The sequence below is a fragment of the Macadamia integrifolia genome, chromosome 12 (assembly GCF_013358625.1).
Source record: "Macadamia integrifolia cultivar HAES 741 chromosome 12, SCU_Mint_v3, whole genome shotgun sequence".
NCBI classification, from domain to species: domain Eukaryota; kingdom Viridiplantae; phylum Streptophyta; class Magnoliopsida; order Proteales; family Proteaceae; genus Macadamia; species Macadamia integrifolia.
This window is the reverse complement of record NC_056568.1, coordinates 10856090-10880089: the sequence shown is the minus strand read 5'-3', so window position 1 is coordinate 10880089 and position 24000 is coordinate 10856090. Positions and strand designations below refer to the sequence as shown.

The 24000-nt window shown below is 38.0% G+C and overlaps 1 protein-coding gene across 4 annotated transcripts; it reads left to right on the top strand.

Annotated features, from left to right (window-relative positions):
* The first annotated feature begins 2294 nt into the window (after positions 1 to 2294).
* On the top strand, positions 2295 to 22380 carry LOC122058144 (U11/U12 small nuclear ribonucleoprotein 31 kDa protein). Of its 4 annotated transcripts, none has more exons than XM_042620659.1 (3): positions 2295 to 2402; positions 13339 to 13482; positions 21261 to 22380. In XM_042620659.1, exon 3 carries the CDS (start codon positions 21358 to 21360, stop codon positions 22147 to 22149), a length of 792 nt encoding a protein of 263 aa, XP_042476593.1. In that variant the 5' UTR covers positions 2295 to 2402; positions 13339 to 13482; positions 21261 to 21357; the 3' UTR covers positions 22150 to 22380. The 4 variants fall into 4 exon arrangements, with proteins under 4 accessions (XP_042476593.1, XP_042476595.1, XP_042476591.1 ...); XM_042620657.1 differs by lacking the exon at positions 2295 to 2402 and adding an exon at positions 4445 to 4596; XM_042620660.1 differs by lacking the exon at positions 2295 to 2402 and adding an exon at positions 12178 to 12392.
* Positions 22381 to 24000: the final 1620 nt, after the last annotated feature.

Below are 24000 nucleotides of genomic sequence, written 5' to 3'. Positions count from 1 at the left end.
TATTTCAGTTGAACAAAACTTTTGATAGATAACTGGGTGATTTACATCAACCTCCCTTGTCGTTTGCCCAAATTACATCATCCCCCTTGAAAATAAAAAAATTACATTTAAACCCATCCAAACTAACACTGTGAGAGAGGTGTTAGTTTTAGAATATAAAAGACAGAATTGTCCTTCATCATCGTCATTGTTTTCATGTTAGTTTTTCTTTGCCTAGATCAGATTCCTATCCATCAGATTTGCATATTATGTTCAATTGTAGACCGGTTTTATTTTGTCTCTTTGATGATGCGAACGACAGGGAGGAGTTCCGGAAGATGTATAAAGAGAACTTTCCTGATAACAAATCCGTTTCTGCTGTAAGTTTTGGAACTCTAATGTTTTGCATAAATTCTACTTTTGGTAGTCCTTCCTATTTCTTCGTTCGTTTCGATGCTTTCTATCGTTAGTTAGTTTCTGAGATTTGTTAAGTGTAGGTTGGGAAAGCCGGCGGAGAAAAATGGAAATCAATGTCTGATTCTGTAAGTTTTCTCACAGATCCAATCAATGGAAGAATGTGTATAAATTCGAGTGAGAAAATCTGTAACATTCTCAAACCATATCAGACAAGTTTTGAATGACAGTCACACCAAACCGTAATTTCAAACTTTCCCATGGAATTAGTAATTTGAAATTTACTTGACTAATGAAGCAGTCCTACAAAGTAACTCCAGTAACAAATAGTGACCATATCAAAAGCTGAACTTCAATAACAAATAGAAACCATATCAAAGCCGAGCTAATTACTGATCATATAACCAGAAAGCTTCCAACACCTTTTTTTTTTTCTTCTATTTATGATGGCTATTTACCCTTCTTACTATCCGAAAGTAGAGTTCTAAAATCTCTGCATCATCAGAACGACGCTAGAGACGGAGCTAAAGATGACGATTCTGATAGGTCGACTTCCAAGGTCCATCCTTCTCTTCCACCGTCCTCAGCTCCCATCGCCGTTAATCCCGACACCGATGGCTGCTAAACAGGTCTCGGAGCCCTTACGGTGTTAGAAGAAGAAGAAGAGCGGGTAAAATTATCATTTCAATTTAAAAAACTAACACCTCTCTCACGGTGTTAGTTTGGATGAATTTAAATGCAATTTTTCAATTTTCTGGGAGAATAATGTAATTTGGGCAAACGACAGCGGAGGTTGATCTAAATCACCCTAGATAATTTTATTAAAAATAAAAAAAATTAAAGGCAAGTGGGTAATAATTAGGGTTGTCAATCGGTCGAGCCTAGCCGGGCCGGTCTTGGCGGTGTGAGATCCTTGCATCGTGAACGTCCGTTTACGTAAACAGACCTAGATTTGGGGGGTATGTTATGGTTTGTAATCGGGACGGTCGGTGTCAGGCTTTAATCAAGCTACTTTAAACGGGCCTTCTACGGGCCTGAAATGGGTTATGTACATATTTATTCTAAACGGGCTCTAAACGTACTTACCCTAAAATCTTTTTTTAAAGGGATTAAGCTATTGACTTTAAAACTACTAGAGGAAAACATTCACAATTTCGGAACCAAGGGAATCATGTCTTTAACAATTGAACAATTGATAACAATTGAATGTCCCATTTAACAATATCCAAAGGAATTATATATATATATATATATATATCCAAGGGAATCATGTCTTAAAAATGTAATATAAGTTGCAAGAATTACACTATTTTTAACAATTGAATGTCCTATAAAGAATGTGGATATTTTAGTCCTATATATTATTTACTCATATTTTGACACCCCTAGTAATAATGTAGTTTTCTCCTTTTTTTTTTCCCTTGCATTCCCAAAAAAGCAATTGGAAAAAAGGATTTAAGGGACCATATCAGTCTCTGTCGATACCATTTTGATACCGATCTAAATCAGATCTGATTGAGGTATCGGTCAATTTTGCCCTTGCTTTTTATAAAAAGTACTAATTCTTACCTTTGAACGATCAATTAGTGATTGTAATCAGTCTCAGTTGATATTGATTTGGTTTGACCGATACCAAACCAATACTTGGGATCATGCTTGGAAAAGAAAATAGAGTAATTTATAGCGCCACCCCCTAGAGAATGCTAGTGTTATAAGAACACTCCCTATTTAATACCAAATTACGTTTAGGCCCCTTATCGTCAGTCTCTGTTAACTGATACCATGAAATGATGCCGTTATGAGTAAAAGGCTAATATATGACCCATTTTCATTATCCCAAAAATACCCCTCTTTTTCTTTTTCACCGTAGTCTCCCTTCTCATTCTATCCTTCTCTCCTCTCCATACCTGCGAGTTCAGCTCCATCCGTTGCCTCCTCCCGTAGCCGGCAAAAGTGATCCATCCTTCACTGCCATCTTAAGTCGCCGTGAACAGCTCCAAATATAGAAGGTTTGGGCTTTTTTTTTTCTCTATTTTTCCACCTGGTTCTGCTGAAGTTCTTTTTTTCCTCTTTGTTCTTTCTTTGTTTTTCCACCTGGTTCGGCTGAAAGTAGAGCTGAGTTAATTTTTTTTTTTCCTGATTTTTCTCTGTTCTTCCATCTGATTTTTCTCTGTTCTTCCACCTGGTTCGGTTGAAAGTAGAGCTGATTTTTTTTTTCTCTGTTGGAAACTGCCTAATGGATTGTTAATTCACCCAATGGGTTGTAATGGTTGGCATAGAGCTTCTACTGGACTGTTTAAGGAGCTGAGATTATATGAATGGAAGTAACTCATGTTGAGTATCATCATCAAGAGATATGTGCATCTCATGATTTTGTATTTACTAATGGAAGCTTGATCATAATCAATCATCTGAAAAGGGTGGAGGGGGCTTATTCTAAAGTTTTTCCTCTAGAACTTAATGGAAGCTTGTTTCCGTTTTGGTTATTAAAAAGACCGCTGGTAGTAGAAGGAAGCAGAGATTTAGGCTGCTAGGCATCAGTTTGAATTCGAGATTGAGAACTAGAGATAGAGGTAATGGTTGCAGCAGGATGGAGAGACCGTTCAATAACCGATTCGAGAACCTGGTGACCTAGCATCCTCACCCATTGACGAGCTAGAAATTGCTAGTCGGCTATCGGTGCAATTTATAAAGGAGAGAGCCCTGGGCATTCTCCATTTGATTATCCATTGTTTTGAATTTGTGTTTTTTAGTAAGAGAATGTACACAAACCAGGAAGACTGTGTTTACTAAGCTTCAACTGAGAGAACATATACCTAAGTATAGTTCCTGTCATCCGCAGAATCCCCAACATTTATCTCCTTGAATTCATTGGTTTCTTCTCCCGAGTAGTGGCTAGGTTAGGGTTCGACTTCGACAGAGGAGAGAAGTGAATTAGGGATGGGTCGATTTGGGATTGTAACTAACAGAGGGTAATTTCGGTACTTAACAAATTTCAAGGGTGAAATAGTATTTAAAAAAAAAAGAGTTGCATACCTCAATATTTGAGGTATATTCTGTAACAGAGACTAATGGTAGGGGTCTGAACGTAATTTGGTATTAAACATAGGGTATTCTTGTAATACTGACGTTCTCTAGGTGTGACTAAGAGTGTCAATCGGTCTAGAACTAAGTATTCGGTCCGGTTTTGGTTTTGGTTCCAAGGAGTGTTAGTGTGATAAAGAACCGGATCAAGTCCCATCTCGGTTCTAAAAATTGATACTCGTATCCAATTTATTTGGTTTTTGTCTGGTTTTGGTTCCTATTCGGGAACAAGCAATAAATAATGGCAAAGGTCCTTAGCTCAATGACCCATTATCTGCAATGTGGCAAATTGGATGAGTCCCAACATCATATCTATAGATAAATAACAATAATTTTCAAGTTCCGTTTCAAGAAAAAACATATACATCAGAAAGATAAGAAATCTCATATAAAAAGTTGCAATGTTGTTGGAGATTAAAAATCAAACCAGTGCAACGTTGTAGAAGATAGAAAACCGATTTGCTGTAATGTTGTTGAGAAGAATCGACCAACTGACCATCGAAAAATCATGAGAAAAGGAAGAAGGGACGTTTTGAGCCATTGCAATTTGTCTAAAATAAAGAGTCGCTACTATGCTAATCACAATTAAGTAGATTATTTAACTCACGGTTCATGAGTCCGAAAGCAACCGAAAAAAAAAAGAAAAAAAAAGAGGGTTTTATTGTTGGAGTATAACTGTAACTTTACAAGATTTATCATTTAGGTGATTAATTATGTCGGGTTTCTATATAAGTTACGTTAAGTTTTTAGTTAAAGAGGAAAAAGTGGTATTAAGTTATTCGGCCCGATTTTAGTTAGATCCGAACCTAATCGAATTATAAATACTTATTTTAGATCCAGGACTTAAGTATATTATAATGGGTTGGATTCGGTTCAGGTTATTCGGTATGGAATTAGATTCGGTTTGGATTTCGGTTCTAATTTGACATCCCTTAGGTGTGACGCTCTAAATTACCCAAGAAAATATGTACTTTCCGATTCTTTCATCCAAACACAGCTTAGAGAAAGGGTAATACTCGAGTCTTCCGACTCTTCCACCACTAGGAAGGTACTGGTACTGCGGTTGCCGTTGCCGTTGCTGTCCATGAGCCACCGTCGATCGCTGTTCGCAAGTCACAGGTTTTCTCTCATCTCTATATTTTCAGTTTTTGAACATGAACTAGGTTTAGGCTTTTCAATATCCCCTTCCCTTTTTCTTTCCACCAAGTCATCTCCGCATTCCTTGCCTACTGGCTACTGTAATCAATCACACGATGAGAGCTGTTTCTCTTTCTCTTATTGAGGAAGATTTGGATAGGAGAGGTGGGAAGGGTTGGAAGGATATAGAAATTTCGACCTGGTGAGAAAATCTACCCTTCGTTCTGCTAACAATCTGAAGGTTCTGTGTCGAAACAAATGAATCTGTTGTGGTTAATGACATAACTGAAAAACGAGTAAAACTAGGGCAAATGAAAATGGGAGCGCTGCTCCCATGGCTGGTCGTCTCTGTTCCTCGTCCTAGATTTTTTAAATATAAGCACACCTATGCATGTAAATGTAACGGGAAAGGGGTAGTTTTTGGAGAGAATACTTATTTCGACTCAAATTTTGCACTGAATTATTTGACTCATTACCCTTTTTGGCTGCATTAGGAGGACCACAAATATTTAATGGTGGGAAAGGGATTTTGTAGTGGTTTTCAATTTTACCTGTACTGCAACTCTGTTATACGACTTAGAACAGATTTAGCTATCCCTTGTCAATTGAAAAGTGATATTGACTGTTATGGTTAAATAAGACTTATCTTATCTATCTCTCTCTCTCTCTCTCTCCCTCTCTCTCTCTCTCCAAGGTGATTCTCTGATTTCCCCCTGATATCGCGTTCAACATTGTGTGGGATGTTATCCTACTAATAACAACAGATAGGATTTTGCTATACAATCGTTGAATCACAAAATTAAACTATAAAGGTTGACGCATACCGTTCACCATCGACTGTGAAGAATTTGCCGTCATTATATTCTTCTGGTATCTTTATTCCTGCAATCCCAATCACGAACACAATGGATCCTCTAGGTTTCTCCTATTAACTCCCCTTAATGCTCTCTTGGTGATGGAACCAATAATGAGATTGACGTTAGAGTAGGAGGATGACTTAGAGTCCTATTAAATAAAGTTTTGCACCCTCCCATCAAGGTGTGCAAATGGGGTAGGACTCTTTTCCCTAATTTGACGAGGAGTGGGTTTCCTATTTGGAATCCAATTCTATGAGATTAGTATCGGTCAATTACCTAATTGGTATATGGGATAATAATAGAGAATATTCTAAAGAATATTCTTACAATCTCCCACTTGAACCATATGACCATATAATTATAATCTCAAACATAATTTGGATTCTAACATCATACTGCAGTATTTGAGAGTAAACCCATCAACTTTATGTCATCACAATCATAATACCATATTTGAACAAAACTACTGATGTGGATCATGGTGGTTATACATCATTTAACGATATACTCCCTTCCATAGTCACAACACTAATAACTTCATCCAAATAGGTGCAAAAGTGTTGAATAGACTAGAAAAGTCTATAACTAAATGGTCCAACATAATATCTCACATATATTAAATAAAATGTGTACACACAATAATAAAGTGATAAATATTCAGAAACAACAAATATCATGATCATTTAAATAAATAAGTAAAAATGTCTAGCATAATATGACCATTACATCAAACTTTGCATAAACCCAAGCCCATTACAAGATCTGTAAAGTGTTTAGGCGTTAATGCCTTGGTCATAGGATCAGCAATCATCAGACTTGCCTTAATGTGTGTAATAGACACTTCTTGTTTCTGAACTGATTCCTTCACAAAATTGTATTTTACTCCAATATGATTCGCTCTACTTGAATGCTTATCATTCTTGGAGTAATATACGGCAACAACATTGTCACAATACATTCTCAGCGGTTTCGAAATGGTGTCGACAACCCGAAGTTCTGAGATAAAGTTCCGTAACCAAATTGCCATAGATGTGGCCTCAAAGCATGCCACAAACTCTGCTTCCATAGTAGAAGTAGAGACACAAGTCTGTTTCTTGGACTTCCAGGAAATTGCCCCACTAGCAAGTAAAAAGATGTATTCTGATGTAGATTTCCTACTGTTGAGGCATTCTGCATAATTAGAGTCTGAATATTCGATCACTTCTAACCGATCAGATGCTCTGTAAGTAAGCATGTACTCTCTAGTCCCCTTTAAATACTTCATCACCTTCTTTGCTGCAACCCAATGATCTATGCCAGGATCACTCACATATCTGCCTAACACACCAACAGCAAAACTGATGCCTGGACGAGTACAAGTCATTGCATACATAAGACTCCCTACTGCGGAAGAATAGGGAATATCCTTCATTTGTGCTCTTTTGAGATCATTCTTTGGGCATTGATTTAGACTGAACTTATCTCCTTTGATAATGGGGGAAACACCTGATTTGCAATTCATCATGCCATATCTTTCTAAAACTTTGTTAATATAGGTTTTCTGTGATATCCCAAGTATCCGACGAGATCTATCATGAAATATCTCAATGCCGATAACGAAAGAAGCTAAACCCATATCTTTCATTTCAAAGTTCTTAGAAAGAAAGGTCTTTGTATCACTCAACAAACCAAAATCATTACTAGCAAGTAAAATATCATCCACATATAAGACTAGAAATATAAATTTACTCCCACTAAGTTTCAGATATATACACCTATCAAAGATGTTCTCAACAAATCCGAAGGAAACAATGATATGGTTAAATTTAATATACCACTGTCTGGAAGCTTGTTTAAGTCCGTATATGGATTTCTTAAGTTTGCACACTAGATTTTCTTTTCCTTGATCACTAAATCCCTCAGGTTGGTTCATGTAGACTTCCTCATCTAAATTCCCATTCAAGAATGCAGTTTTCACATCCATTTGGTGAAGCTCTAGATCATAATGAGCTACTAATGCCAATATGATTCTCAGAGAATCCTTCTTAGAGACAGGAGAGAAGGTTTCATAGTAATCAATGCCTTCTTTCTGAGTGAATCCCTTTACAACTAGTCTAGCTTTATATCTTTCAATATTACCCTTCGAGTCGCATTTGGTTTTAAATACCCATTTACAACCAATTGCCTTAAAGCTCGTTGGTAATTGAACGAGATCCCAGACATCATTGTCACTCATTGACTTCATCTCATCTTTCATGGCATCTACCCATTTAAGAGAATCATTATCGTTTGTGGCCTGTGAAAATGTTAATGGGTCATTCTTGATTCCAACATCAAACTCAGATTCTTGGAGATGTACTATATAGTCATCAGGAATAACAAACCTTCGAATCCTCTGAGGTCTTCCTTGAATTTCCAGTTGAGAAACATTCATAGTATTATCAATGTAACTACATCATGGAGTGATACATCTTCAATAGTTTGTTGTTCCATAGGATCATTTTCAATAGTTATCTGTGGGACAACTTCATCATGATGAATATGTATATCTTCTATAGTTTGTTGTTCCACTAGATCATTATGAACAGTCACCCGTGGAACAACAATGTTATTACGATGTACATAAGTCGGTAAAGAAATTTAATGTTCTTCAAATACCACATTACGTGGTTTCTCACTCCCACTAATGTTTCCATCCTCTAAGAATCTAGCAGTTCGAGTTTCCACAATTCTGGTACTGTGTGTTGGTGCATAAAACCTGTAACCCTTTGACCACTGACAATAACCAATAAAGTAATAACTTATGGTTTTAGGGTCAAGTTTTCTTTCATGTGGATTGTACAATCTAGCTTCAGCAGGACAACCCCATACATGTAAATGCCATAAATTAGGTTTCCTTCCATTCCATAACTCGTAAGGAGTTTTAGGAGCTGACTTACTAGGAACCCGGTTCAAGATATACACAGCTGTTTTTAATGCTTCGCTCCACAAGAATTCAGGCAATGAGGAGTTGCTCATCATGCTACGTACCATATCTGTGATGGTACGATTGCGTCTTTCTGCAACCCCATTTTGTTCAGGTGTACCAGGAGTTGTGTATTCGGGGGTTATACCCTTCAACTTAAGGAATTGGGCAAATGGTCCTTCACTTTGCCATACATCAGTATATCTACCATAATATTCATCTCCTCTATCAGATCTCACAGTTTTAATATTTCTGTTTAATTTATTTTCGACTTTAGCACAGAACACTTCAAAAGCATTTAAAGCATCAGATTTTTCTTTTAATAAGTAGACATAACAGTATCGTGAGTAATCATCAATGAATGTGATGAAATATTTTTCACCAGTTATACAATGGTCAAAATGGCCACAAATGTCAGTGTGTATCAATTCTATAAGTGAATTGGTCCTTTTGGCAACAACTTTATTTGTTTTAGATTGCTTACCTTTGATGCAATCTATACAAGTGGTGAAGTCAGTGAAGTCTAGATTTGACAATATTTGATGCTTCACTAACCTCTCCATTCTAGGTCTGAAAATATGACCTAAAAGTCTATGCCATAGGGATGAGGAATCATCATTGTTGGATTTACGCTTTGATCCAGCATTCACATGCAGTGTAAGAATAGATTTAGAAAAATTAAAATCCAAATTAAGTTTATAAAGATTATCACATAAATATCCAGTGCAAACTAGATTGGTGTCTTTAAAAACGTTTACAACCTTATCACCAAAAGTAAACTTAAAACCTTCACAATCAAGTCTCGATAATGAAACTAAATTTTTAGAAATAGAAGGAACATAAAGAGTATCTATAAGGTCCAACTGGAATCCGGTGTCCAAAATGAGTCTATAAGTGCTGATGGATCGAACTTCAGACTCTTGCCGGTTTCCCATGTAGACGATGCTCTCACTTTGATTTGGTTTCCGGGTTGTAAGAAAGCCCTGCATAGAATTAGAAATATGAACAGTTGCTCCTGAATCAATCCACCAAGTATTACAAGGAACATCAACAAGATTGATTTGAAAACATACTAGGATAGAATCATTACCCTTCTTTTCGAACCAAGTCTTGCGTTTTTTACAGTCTTTCTGAAGGTGTTCTACTTTCTTACAGAAGAAACACTTCAACTTGTCAGTTTTCTTTTCCTTATCATCAGACTTTGGATTTGAGGCTTTTTTTGATGCATTGTTCTTTTTAAAATTTCCTCTCTTCCTTTTATTTTGGTTGGATACAAAATTGACCACCTGACCTCTCTTGTCATTCAATCTCCTTTTCTCTTGGACGCACATACTCTGAAGTTCATTCAGAGTCCACTTATCTTTATTTGTATTGTAGTGGATCTTGAATGCTCCAAAACAAGGAGGAAGTGAAGTCAGAATGATTTAGATAAGGCAACCTTCATTCATTATCAATTCGAGGGGTTTTAGTTGTGCACAGATTCTTGCCATTTCAGAGATATGGTCCCCTATCCCATTAGTACCAGTATGCTTCATTGTTACTAGTTTGGTCATCAAAGTCCCAGCCAAAGATTTATTAGCAGTAGCAAAACGGTTCTCTACATTAATTAGGTATTCCTTTGCATTTTTAGAAGTTGGTATGGAGTTTTTGATAGTCTTGCTAATCGTCTTCTTGATATATAAAAGGCAAAGACGGTTGGAATGCTCCCACCAATTATGTAATGTAACCTCATCATCAGTGCTCTCATCAGTGAGAGCAGCAGGTTTCTCATTACGCAAGGCATAATCATGACCCATGGCAGCAAGGTAATAAATAAGTTCTTCATGCCAGTCATTAAAGTTTGATCTATTCAGAAGTGGCACGTTATTTGAAATAGGGATAGGTGTTGAACCTATGAATAAGAGTAAATAATACATGCATATCAATCATCATGCTTTGAGTTTCAGTAATAGAATATTAAAATTCTAGAAAAGCAACCTATTGCATCATTACAATCTATCCTGTGGGATTGAGATGGTAACATGCTAATGGTTCACTTTACATTAGATGGAAGACATCATTAAGGTAAAATATTTAAGTAATAAAAATGGTCAAATAAGATGTATACCTGTGGATATTCCCATCCCATTTAATTGTTAAACTATCATATATAGATCAACGCAATCAATTGAGAATGTATACCTGCGGATATTCCCATTCTATCTTGACCGTTACATAACGATCATCATAAGACCCTAAAGTTTAAAATTTAAATTGAATGTGTGATATGATTATGTTTAAGGCCAACATATATAATTATTGTGATCAAGAAAAATATGTACCTATGGATACTACCATTCAACTTAATCACATAATCATTGATGCCCCAAACGCATTTAAATTTGAGAATTATACATTTTCAATTTAAATTTAACATAAATTATCATCCAAGCATTATAGGTGTTCTAAAATAATGCATAAAGGCATAGACAACATCTATTTCTATCTATTTATACCATAAAAGTATTTTAAAAATCATAGAAATTCAGTTGGTAATATAGAGCATAAGTAGAAATAGATGTACAATCCATGAAATATATACAAACTTAAGTAAAGAGTACAAAGAAACCATATCTATTATGAATAGAATCAGAAGATGGGCTTACATAATGGGTTTATTTCATTAAATCCCATAATATGGGCTTTCATAATGGGTTTAGTTTATTAAACCCCACATATGGGTTTTTTTTAAAAGTAGGGTGCCACAAACCCAAAACCCTAAATTACATTATACAAAATAAACCCTTGGGTAAAGTATAACAAATAAATCCTAATTTACAATTAGAGTTTAAATCTTTTCAATACTTGTGAGTCCCATGCAAATAACATAAAGGAGATTTTGCAATTGTCCGTATAATATTGGTCATGAATCATTTGGATTAATATCAAAATTAATACAATTCATCTCATTCAAGCTGATCCGATCAATCGGATCATACTAACATAATATGGGTCGAGCACTGTTCATGAACAGTACCGTGAACAACAATACTCGGTCTCATGCAACAACACCGTGTACTGTTCATGACAGTGCCCTTATAGTTTAATTTTGTGATTCAATGATTGTATGGCAAGATCCTATCTGTTGTTATTAGTAGGATGCATCCTACACATTGGCCATGTATCAATTCTGGTTTTTAGAAGTTAAAACTGTTTTTTTTTTTTTTTTTTTTTTTTTTTTTAAATCCTTCGAAGTTTTGCAAATTTCTTCTATTCCACTACTCCAGAACCATTATACATTTGTAAACAATTATCTATAATTTGCATTGGCATGTGTGATCTTGTGTCTTCTTTATACTATTTTCTGTTAAAAACTTCAAAATTTTCTGTGGTCACAGTTATACAGGAACTGTTAAGAAACTGAGTGAGTTACCGTTTTTGAACTGATTAACCAGAACTGATGAGAAACTGTTTAACCAGTTGTTAATCAGTTTGATTTTGGTTTTGGTTTGAAGATAAGAGCTTAATCAGTTTGTTTTGGTTTATATCGGTATCATCTTGAATCGAACCAATAAACCGTTTAGGCTTTGTATTGTAAGTTTGTAATGTTCTAAAAAACTGATTTTGGTGTTTTTCCCTTTTTTTGTAACAGAAATGGTGTGAAAACTGTATGGTTTGTAAGGTTTTTTATTTTTATTTATTTTTAATTTTTTTTAATATGAACCTTGTATTTGGCTAGCTTTTTGAGTCCCGCTTTTGGCACAAAAAGTTGTTGTTTTTCACCTTCAGAATCGATTCTCTGCCAGAGGCGGAGAAACACATGGTGCATTTAAGTTATGAGGGGCATGATGGAGATTTGCCACTTCAAACATAACATAACCCTAAATCGATAAATGCTTCAATCGCACAACCCTTCATTTTCTTTGGAATCTAAGATCTTGCAACCTCCAAATGGTGAAGGAGATCTGATCTCAGGTGTGAAGGATGATCGACCAAAGGTATGTGAATCGAACTCTCTTTCTCTCTCTCTCTCTCTCTTTGTTTCTTCCTCGTTCCTTCCCCTCATGGAGAGACTCACTGATTTCGTTGGATTTTCCAGAGATGTGTTTGTTGATCGGTCACAACGTAGTCTAGTGTGATTTCTTCACATTTTGTTTGGTCTTACTCGCTGGGTTTCCTAAATCCGGTCATCTTTTCCATGTGGAGTTTCTGTAATTCTTGCTAGATTCTAGTGTTGGGGTTAGATCCATAGATTTATTTTCAGGTCAGAAATCTGCTCCAGATTGATAGTTATATTTATAAAATTTTACTGTGGCATTGTTGGGTCCGGATTCTGTTCCTTCATTTGTTTTGATTCCTCGTTCTTTGGGCCTTTATGATGGGTTTTCTTGCTTCTTGCCCTTTGAAATGTAATAAAAAAATTTTCATATTTGATGAATGCTATTATCATTTCAAGCTCCTGCTTTATTTGACTACTTTTGATGAAGTGCGTGTTTACATTTCCCTGCCCATCTGTAAAAGAAAGTCACTGAATTAAACTGCTACAACTAGTGTGATATGTTATTTCTTTATAGTTACTGTTTACTGGTACTGGTCACAGACCAGGACAATTTCCTTCTTGTTCTTTTCCTATTGTCTTCTGTTTGTTTAGGCCAAATCAGTCCTACCCCTTCTCCCACAATCTTTCCCAGAAGTTCAGCTCTAGAAATCTGAAAACAGGGGAGTCCTATCCTAATATGTTAAGTGCAATCCATTCAAGTTTCTGTTTCTTCCTAGTTACAGAAATGTTTTTATTTCAGCTTTACCATACAGCATTTCAGGACCCAAAAACACTCAAAAAACACAGAAACACAAAAAACTGTGCTGGACCCAAAATCAGTTTTTTTTTTTTTTAAAACAGAAACGTTACCATACAGAGCCTTACTAACCGATTTACACCCTTAGGTAATACCCAATTTCAAAGCAAGCTGAGGGATCGAAGTTGTCTCTTTCATGCTTACTAGTTGACACGGTTAAAAGCTTTCATGGGGTGAGAGAGGTCATGCACAGTTTCAAATCTCAAGACAATCATATCTTCCCTTCGCAGAGGTAAATCTGAATCTTAGAGAAAAAAAAGTTAAAGAAGTTCAAATTCATCACATGATTACTTTTTTTTTTTTTTTTTTTTTTCCCACTTCCTTTATTTATTGGCTTGTGAAGATTTAACATGCATTTCAGCACAAAACCATTGATCTGTGTTTGTGTATGATTTGAATATATTGAATTCATCCATGAACTGTTTGATGTATGGTGGAAATGGAGGTATAACAAAAGCTTCTATCATTGACCTGATTTATGAATTATACCCATGGTGTTTCTTGACCACCCACCAGTACTTCATCACATGCTAGTAGAAATTCTTTGGTTGTATTAGTTTATTTATCTATGTGCTTAGGCTGGTGAATTTTGAACTCATAAACCTCTATATATTTGTTGCATCTTGTGTTTTTATTATGTGGTGGCATTAGGACTTTGCATTGGAAGAGGAAATCAAGTGCAATATATGCTGATTTTTTAATTTTAGGGGTTGGAATCTAAACAATACACCAAATCATCCATATGCTGAAGGGTTTACTATGGTTACTCTACTTGCAATTAGTGTCCTAAGATTTCAAGCTTTTGGGTCAGGTAGGTATATAGTCAGTATAAATCTTTTGTGGATGTTCTTTGAGCCTTAAACTATATAAAATCTAAACAAAATTGATCCCTGATGGCGGGGTTCAAACTCGGAATCACTATGGGCCTACACAAGCAAGAGAACACTCAAATCAAAGAGTTAATGGCAAAACCATACATTAAGTGAAGTTTACAAGGCTGGTGGCAGAATTGTTATTAAAAGGAATCTTAAATTTCTGTTAAGTGAAGTTCCTTCTGGATCCATCCAATCCCATATTGACAACCTTCTCATTTCTCCCATTCCTAAGTGTAAAGCCCTCAATCTCACTCATCTTGCCTTCACAAATGATCTCATGATCTTCTCCAAAGCAGATGAAGTCTCAATCTCCTCCATTATGTCCACTCTCTCTCATTTCGAGTCCCTTGCTAGCCTTCGGGTCAACCTTCTTAAATCCCGTCTCTTTCTTATGGGTGTCTCTACCTGCATTAGGACTTAGTTGCTTGAGCTCACTAGCTTTCCTCTAGGGTCCCTGCCTGTTAAGTATCTCGGTCTCCCCCTAATCTCCTCCAGTCTTACTGCCCATCATTGTGCCCCTATGTTGAGCCAAAACTGGAAGAGGCTCCAATTATGGAAAGGCAAGCTTCTCTTGTATGCGAGCTGTTTGGTGCTCATCCATCAGACCTCCAATCTTTCTACATTTACTGTTCAGAGTCTTCTAATTGCCCAAATCCGTTTGCAAGTCCATCGAATCCCTCTTTTGCACGTTTTATGTGGAAAGGTACTGATTCAACCAAATTCCTCCACCTCCGCTGATCCTCAGTCTGCCTTCCCCTTTCTGAAGGAGGTCTTAGCTTTAGAAGAGTCAAGGTTGTCAACTTTGCCAGCATCCTTAAGCTCATTTGGAGGTTAGTCTCTAAGCAATCTAGTATATGGGTCACTTGGGCCTACTCCTCCCTTCTCCGTAATGATTCCATCGATTTTTGTCAAGCCCAACTCCTCCTGGGTGTGGCTCATGATCCTTGTGGCTTGGCCCTTAACCATTAATTCCACCAAAGTTGGTATCAGTAATGGAGTTGACACCTCTTTTTGGCTTGATAACTGGCACCTGGCTGGGGTTCTTGCTCTCCTAGTAGGCCCTCACGTTGTTTACTCTTTTGGCATTCCCATAAATTCACCCGTCTCCTCCATCATCTCCAGTGGATCTTGGTCCCCTCCCCTTGGAATCCCCTCTCTGGCTTCCTTTTGGCAATCCCTCCCCCCCCTTCCCCCTTCGGTCAATGCTAATAAAATCATCTAACCCCCCTCATCCACAGGTCTTTTCTCCTCCTCCTCTACCTGGAATCTTGTCTGCCTTAATGGCCCCCAGTCAATCCTTGGCATTATCTTGTCTAGTCCAAACCCCACATCGCCGCCGTAGCTTCACTGCCTGGAGAGCCCTTTCTGGCTGCCTTTCTACCCAAGCATTCCTCATTCACTGTCACTTGTTTGTCTCCCGTTCTTGCTGCCTTTGTTGGAATGGCTTCGAGGATAGTAGCCATCTATTCTTTGACTATCCTTTCTCTTCTTCCATCTTGAAGCATGTTCTTGCCAAGTGTTGGTCTTCTAGAAGAAAACCCCTCCCCTCCTGAGAGAATGGATTTTGATATGACTTTTGCTGGGAGATCTATCTGTGATTCGGTCGGGAGACTAGCCTTCGCCACCACCATTAGTCACATCTGGATGGAGTGCATCCTCCATAGATGGACTTCCAACTTAAGATTTGGAATGCCAGCTACCTTGATGTCTCCTCCAAGCTTTCCTCCCTTCCCCCTGCAGATCGGTTATTGACTCCCCAAGGAATAGTCACATTGTTGTCTCCTGGGGTTACCTTTGACTCTCTTATCTCCCCCCAGCCCTTCGGGGTTGGCTCCCTTTTCCCCGGCCTTATTTGACCTTATATATCCCCCCCATATTTCTTCCCCTGTTTTATATATTTATTATTCACCAAAAAAAAAAAAATTTTTGTTAAGGGAATAAAGGTTAGGACGACATGAGGGGAATTATATATTGAAAGGGAGGGATAGATTCGGAATAAGACTAAAATAGAGGTAAGAAGATATAAAGGAGAGAAGAAGGGGTAGTTTGGTAACCAAACAACTAAAAAGAAAAGAGAATAACGAGAAGAGGGGCAGGGAAACTAGTTGTCTTCAACCTCTGAAATTGACCAGCGGCGGAAACTAGAACCCCACGAAGGTTGAATCTCCTTTTACTATCCTCTGATGGATAAAATAATAGAAGATAATAACCCAAAGAAGTAAATATATATATATATATTTTTTAGGTGAATTAATAAATGCATTAAAAGAGGGGGAGGGAAAATATATCCCCTAAGGGAGATTACAAGCCCTATAAGGGAAACAAAAGTCCAAAAAAGACAGCCACCAAGGCCCAGTGGGCTTGAGAAGTGGAAGACGTCACAAATGACATATTGAATACAACTAAAGCCCACATGGGCAAATACAAGAGCCAGAAGCCCAACAACGTAAAATTCAAAAGCCCACATGGGCTGAACAAGAACCCAGAAGCCCAAAGAAGGAGGAGGGGCAAACAAGGGAAAATGGAAGTAAGGTTCCACCAAACCCTACCACTAGATCTCATCACTACAACTTCCAGCCGTCAAGACGTGAATCGGAGTTCCGGAAGAAAAGGTAGGCACGGCGGCAAGGCACGGGCCTTGCGGAGGGCCATGGCCAAGAGAGAAGCTGGCCTCGCGGAAGAGATGGCTGTAAGGGGTTGGGGCTTGCAAAGAGCTTGCCAAATCCACCGAGACAAACGATTCGATCAGGGAGAACGTGAGAAACGTTTGATCTGCCAGGGATCCAGAGCATGGCTAGGTCATTGGCACAAAAGCACGCTCTAACAGTGCAGGCACAACGATCGTCGACGGAGGGGGTAGAGGAGCCAATGAGACATTCCAGGAGCAGGGGGAGAAGAGCAGCTACAGGTCCAACGATCGTCGGCAGAGGGGGGGAGAGCAGCCAACTAACCATTCCGGGTGTAGGTCGGAGCAGCGGATGGACGATGACAAAGCAATACCCGATCAAAGCAGCAACTCAAAAGAGCAACGGCAAGCCTAGTGAACGCCGACGGAAGAAGGAGCCAACCATTCAGGGAGGATCAAGAGAATCCTGGCAAGACCATCACTAGATCAGCATCGAGACGGGAGTGGAAAGAATGGGGAGGCGGCTAGGATGGATCGCGACCTCCCGAACATGTGAGACCGAGAGGGAGAGGACGAGAGAAGAAGAAGAGAAAGGAGGGGGAGGGGAGGAGGGTGGGAGCAGCCTGCCCAGGCTGCTCCAGGTGGCGTCACTCTTAGGGTTCTCCGGAGGTTCTTGCGGGCATTACGTCAGGAACGGTTTTGCTAGAAAAGAAGGTAGGATATATATTACTTGCCTTTATTGGACCAAAACCCAAGTTGGCTCGGTTTCGTATGGGTTTTGGTTTTTAAAGCCGATTGTATTGGTCCAACCACTCTAAAACCACTACATCAACTCTTCTCCTTTGAAAATAACTTTACACCTTCAAGTTTGGACAAGGACCTAAGAGGCCATTTGTATCAACACATTGGAAGAGGAATGATCTCTCTACCTTCTTGAGCTTAATTTTGGGGATATCTTTAGCGGGAAGAAACTTCATTTCTTTGTTACCGTGCGTATAACCACAATGTTGTGCTTTCTTATTAAATAACCATGGTCTACCAAGAAAATATGACACACCTTCAGAGGGAGGATGTCACACTGTACTGTATCCACGAACCCACCGATAGAGTATGTGAGCAAACAACTTTCAGTAATCTTGAGATTGGTATTGTTCATCCATACAATTTTGTAGGGATTTGGATGTGGTTCTGTCTGCGATCCAAGCTTATGAACGTCTTTAGAGATGACATTAGTGCAACTACCTCCATCAATCACCTTGCTACATAATTGGTCAATGCACTTCACGTGGATTTGGAAGATAACTACTACGGCACCAATCTTCATCCTTAGAGTGTAAGCATTCAAAAGAGGACGAAGAACATAACAAGGTTGTCCCTCATCATCACTGTCATTGCCGTTGACTTCAACCGAATCATGCTCTGCCCACTAAATTAACTGTCTCAAGATTCAGTTGCTCTTCTGGGACAAAAGTTGTAAAGAATTCTTATCAAATAAGCTACCAAACCATTAGGACACTGAACACTAATATGCCCGCCCCTTTTGTATGCAAAACACTAAATGACAGCCTTTGGCATCACAGGAGGTCTATTGGAACCAACTTAAGGTGGAGAATATGGCCGGTTGGGTTGTGAAGATGCCATAGATGAACAATTATCCTGTGGCTTGCTGAATGACTTTACCTAGGGAGAAGACTATTGCTGATTTGAACCTATTGCTGATTGGAACTATCACCTCTAGGAAAAGTATTGTAAAAGTCTTCCGACAGTGTATGGCCATTTCAGATTTTATCTACCTAATATGCCACCTGTACAACATCATCCATCGTAGGCAGTCGATGGATGTTGGTGCAATACTGTTTAGGGTGCGATCCATTGAGGAAATCCATTAATTTCTCATCTCACTTAAAATCAGATCGAGTGGCTAAATAGTAAAACCTGGCCACATACTCCTCAACTTTCATGCTTTCCTCTCTCAACTGTGCAAACCTGAGGTGCATGCAGTACTTGGAGTCGGTAGGCAAGAATCTGTGACTTATGGCTTTGCTCATCTTGCCCAAGTAGTGACTAACCGAATTCCTCGGGCTTCACTCATCTCATCGATCCTACTACTAACTTCCTGCAGTGGTACCTCCCTTTAATATGGGAGTATGAGCTATGGGCTGGACCCATATATGGTCTCAACGATTAGCCCCTACTGGTCATGCACTGTATAGTATTCATTTTTTATTCTGTTATTTTTAGTCTGGCCCCTCGTCTCATCTGCCCTCATTCTATGGATTTGTTGTTTCTTCACTGTCCAGATTCTGCAGTCTTCACCATAAAGCATGAAAGTTTTTAGGTATGTGTTCTAAGATTGCCCCTTAATATTGGGGGAATTACTAAGATCCACGAGATAAGAAAAGTAATTACAAGATAGGTAGGTTTTAAATTTGATTTACGTTCACAAGAATAGATTTTAAAAAAATATTTACTTACCCACCCAAGATAAAAGTAAAATTTGCTGAGATAACCTATTACATAACTTCTATCCATAAGGCTAAAGTTATGGCTGCCAATGACATTTCTCCCCTCAACTCGTATCGAGTCCAGATCCTTTGGATGTAATTCTGAATTTGAATGGACATATTGGGGGGCGATGAGAAAAAATATTGGACGACCATTTTCTTGGGAACTTCTAATTTATGGGAAGTTAAATAGCTCCATTGTATGGTCCATTGGCTTCAAGTGTAAGGTAGTGCTTTTACAATTCTGTAATCTTGGTTTATCAGTTGCAGTGTACTTCCTATGGCCATCTGTAGAGATGACAGTTTTGATTTCTTAATCCTACCACCATAGTGCTTTCAATTCTAGGTTTAAACCTTGACTATTCTTGTTCCTAATAGCGATAAAAAGAGGCCGCTACATGTACACAATTCTAGATCTCATCAAGACAATTCACTTTCGTCTCACGATGCCACGTTGCTCCTTACCAGTAATGTAAGATTGATCATGCAATGATTCAACACCCAGAAAAATCTATTGCAGACGATTCTCAGGAGATATCTTATGGCAAAGTTTTGATTTCCCAACGACACCCTTCTGCCATGTCAGAAGGAGCTGTTCTCTGGTCTATCTAAAACCAGCAATTCGACTGGAATATTTAATCTCAACATGCATAGTGAATTAGTGATGACTAAGGAAGAGAAAGAATGAGGAGAAAAATGAATTAGTGATGACGCATGGGGAGGTAAGGAGTGAGGAAGAGAAAGACTTGAGAGATAGGATTCAAGGAATGAATCTGATTATCTTAGTTCCCTGTTTAGTAGGAATTAGATTGAATGTAATACTATAAATGGGAGAAAGAGAGGGGCGCGGGGGGAGGAAAAAAATTAGTAAATAAGAGATAATGAAGGGATTCCTTGGTCAATGGATGGAAACCTTAGTTGCAGGGTTCGACTTTTTTTCGTTGAACGTAGTTGGAAAGGATCTCGACTCAAAAAGATAAGAACGGTCAACCTATAAGACAAGACTTTAGCCTTATGGATAGAGGTGAAGTAAAAGGGTATTTTAGGAAGTTAAATTTTACTTTTATCTTGGGCAGGACAAACAATGAATGATTTGGGAATTAATTAATTTTTTTTTTTTTTTAATTTATTCTTGTGTATGTAAATCAAATTTAAAACCTACTCATCTTGTAATTACTTTTCTCATCTCGTAGATCTAAGTAATTCCCCCTATGAGCTGCTTTGAGTTTCCCTTCCATATTGCAGAAATGGTTGTTTGAGGGTATTTCATGGACATCAATGTTGACTTATTTTTTCTGTTGCTGTTTTCACTAAAGTTGCAGTCAGTCTATTCTGAATCCTTTTGCTTGAAGACACGAAAACTAGGACTGGAACATACATATGGCTGACGTATTTTTCTTCATAGGTCCTAGGGTCCATTGTGTCAATTGGCTGAAAATCTTCTTGCAGAAAACCCTAATCGTGAGACAAGGTTTTGAAGGGTGAATTCCTTCTTCCAATTCTCCTAAATGAAGATCTATTTATATGTAATTTGTAATAAAATACATGTACAAAAATACCCTAATGCTGAAGAGTACAAAATGCAATACAGCAATTCTGTACATAAAATAAATGGAAAATTACTGAATTACCCCTCATCTCTACACATCGCATTATTAGACAGTTACCCCTAGATTCCTTGGCCAAAAAGCAGTAATAACCAGGCATATATGGATATAACCAAGCAATTCCCACCCTCCCCCGTATGATTTATAGTTTATTTTTCCTTAAAACCTTTTCCTTCTCAGCCCTGATACAGTTGAATGTGCACTGCTTTGATCACACAATAAGGTTAATTTTCAGCCCAGGAAGTCTTTGGGTTGGGACCCATCTGCCAATGGTTCTCAATCATCTTCATATTAGACTTGTAAAATGGTGCCCAAAGTTAATAAAATGGTTGTTTTTGGATTTAAACTTTGGGACACTCCGGACATTTCAAGAATTGATGTGATTTGTTTATTTTCAGGAATTAGTGGATTCAAATCCAATGGAGAACAAAATGTGGTGATCTCATTTTCTTGTGGTTGCTCAACTTCCATAGACTTCATGACAGAAAGATATTGATGGTTGAAGGGAAAGCCACAAGAGAGATGGTACATAATAGTGACAGTGAAGAAGATGAGACATTCTACTACCGATACTCTTCTGCTGCTCCCTCTTCCTCAGGAGCAGAACATCACTCCTCCAAGACCACAAAGAAATCTGGTGGCAGTGGCGGCCTAGCCCCATCAAAATCAACGGTTTACGTGAGCAATCTGGACTACAGCCTTACCAACTCTGACCTTTTCACCATCTTTTCTACCTTTGGCAAGGTTGCAAAGGTCACTGTTCTCAAAGACCGTGTCACCCGCCACAGTCGTGGTGTTGCCTTTGTCCTCTTTGTCTCACAAGATGATGCTCGCAAAGCTGTTCAAGAGATGCATGGAAAGATCTTGAACAAAAGAACCATCACCGTCTCAATCGCCGCTGACAATGGTCGAGCCCCCGAGTTCATACGGAGAAGGGTCTACAAGGACAAAACTAGGTGCTACGAGTGTGGTGAGGGTGGCCATTTGTCTTATGAGTGTCCTCGTAATCAGCTTGGGCCACGGGAGAGGCCTGAGCCAAAGAGGGTAAGGAATGGTCAGGCAGGGAAGGGAGCAAGGCAATGGCAAACAGATGGTGGTGATGATGATGATGATAATGAGTCAGATGGTGCAGAGGGCTTTGAGGATGATAATTGGGCATCTGTGGTTGACACTAGAGGGGCCAATGAGAGGATTATGAAAGAAACTGAGGGGATTGTAGAGAAGAAGAAGGAGATGAAGGAGAAGAAATCAAGTTATTTTAGTGACGAGAGTGGCGAGGATGACTAATTTGGTTTCTGTTTCTAGGAAATTGAAATTGACAAGATGTTAATAGAAGAACCATTTTTTCTGTTTTTTTTTCTTCCCTTTGGATGTAAATTGGTTTCTGGTTGAGCTGTGTCTGAAGAATTGACTCTTTCAACTTTGATATGGTTTTCTGGGTGAAGTATTATTGGTACAGCTAGAAGCAATGTTCTACAACTAAATTTGAATATCACCCATATGTTTTGCATGTCCAAATGGATATAAATAGCTAGGTTGCTCTTTAAAGATGTTTTCTGGAAGTGATACGTTAATTCCCAGAATGCCTCCAGCTCCAGGAAACGTAACAAAATTGCTCTTAAATAATCTTTTGGCTTGTTCACTTGAATTGGGGTGGGAGACTGAATTGAACCATAAAGTGGAAGAGTTGTTCAGAAAAAAAGTGAAAGACAGACTTCTGATTATTAAGGAGGAAAAGGCATTTTACTAGAAAGTTGGAACATCTTCTCCTCGAAGAGATTTGAGGATCAATTGTTCACTCAAATCCCCATTTCCCCAGTGGAACCCTTCAATGGGACGCCATCAATTGATCTAAGTATGCAACGAAATTTTAGTTCATCAAGGTGCAAAATATTGAGGACCACTGAATGTTTTCGTTGTGCAAATAGCCATTCAAAGGTTCCATACCCTCCAAGGGTGTTAATTGAGTCCTATCAAAAAAAGAAAAAGAAAAAGAAAAAGAAAAAGAAAAGGTGTTAATTGAGAAGTGAAACTGGCCATTTAAAACAAAACTGAATTGAACTATAACAAATTGGTTTGGTTTTAGTTTCAAAACATAAAATTTTTTCGGTTTGGTTCGATGTTAGTCTTTGGACTGAAGCCATCCAAACCAAACCAAATTACCCATTTTTGAACCAAATAAGGAACCAAATAAATTATATTCTTTTATAATGTTCTACTTAATGTGTATGATAAATTTTATTCCATTTTTAATATTTGGAAAAATTTTGGTGGATTATGGCCCTAACAAACAAGGAGTTCTTTTGTTTTGAAGATATAAAAAGTTTACCCCAAAACCTAAAATAGGGCTTAAACAAAATACAAACCAGATCAAAACTGAGTATGGAACCAATAAAATATGAACCATGCCAGTCCGATTCTGATTTGGAAACACATGACCCTATTCACTTTCAGTTCAGTTTTGGTTTCCACATGTTGTATCTTAAACCAATTCAAAAATCCAAAATCGAACCAATTGACACCTTTAGTTCCCCTTTCCACCCCCACCAACCCCAAAAAAAATATAAAAAAATGATACATTCAAAGGTCTTTTCTAAAGAAATTCGGAGGATACAAATGTTATAGTGGGTCTTAAAAAATCACTTTGATGGATAAAAGTCTTTCAAATGCAAATGGATATGGACAAATTTTGCGGAAGCATGACAAGAAGGCTATGGCTATCGTGATGATATTTGGATTAAGGGTGTGAATCGGTTTGGTTTCGGTGTATACGATACGGTTTGATTCGATTCATATTTATTTGGATGAAACTAAAACCGCACCATTTACTAAACTGTTGCACTTTCTGAAACCGCAACCGTTTAGTAAACGGTTTTGATTCCACGGTTTTTAAACAGTGTCGGTTTCATGGTTTTGATTGCGGTTTATTCCATACGGTTTCTAAACGGTTAACAATCGATTTGCTAGCTTATTCGCATGCTTACTAAAATTTGCTTTTGTTGATAAACGCTTCAATCTTGTATCAAATTAAATGAGGCATTGAACAAACATCGATTTAACTACATAACTACATAATAGGAGTAAATTGTTGAATAGACTTTTGGACCGCCTCTGCGGTCCTTAATTCTTTTCTAAACC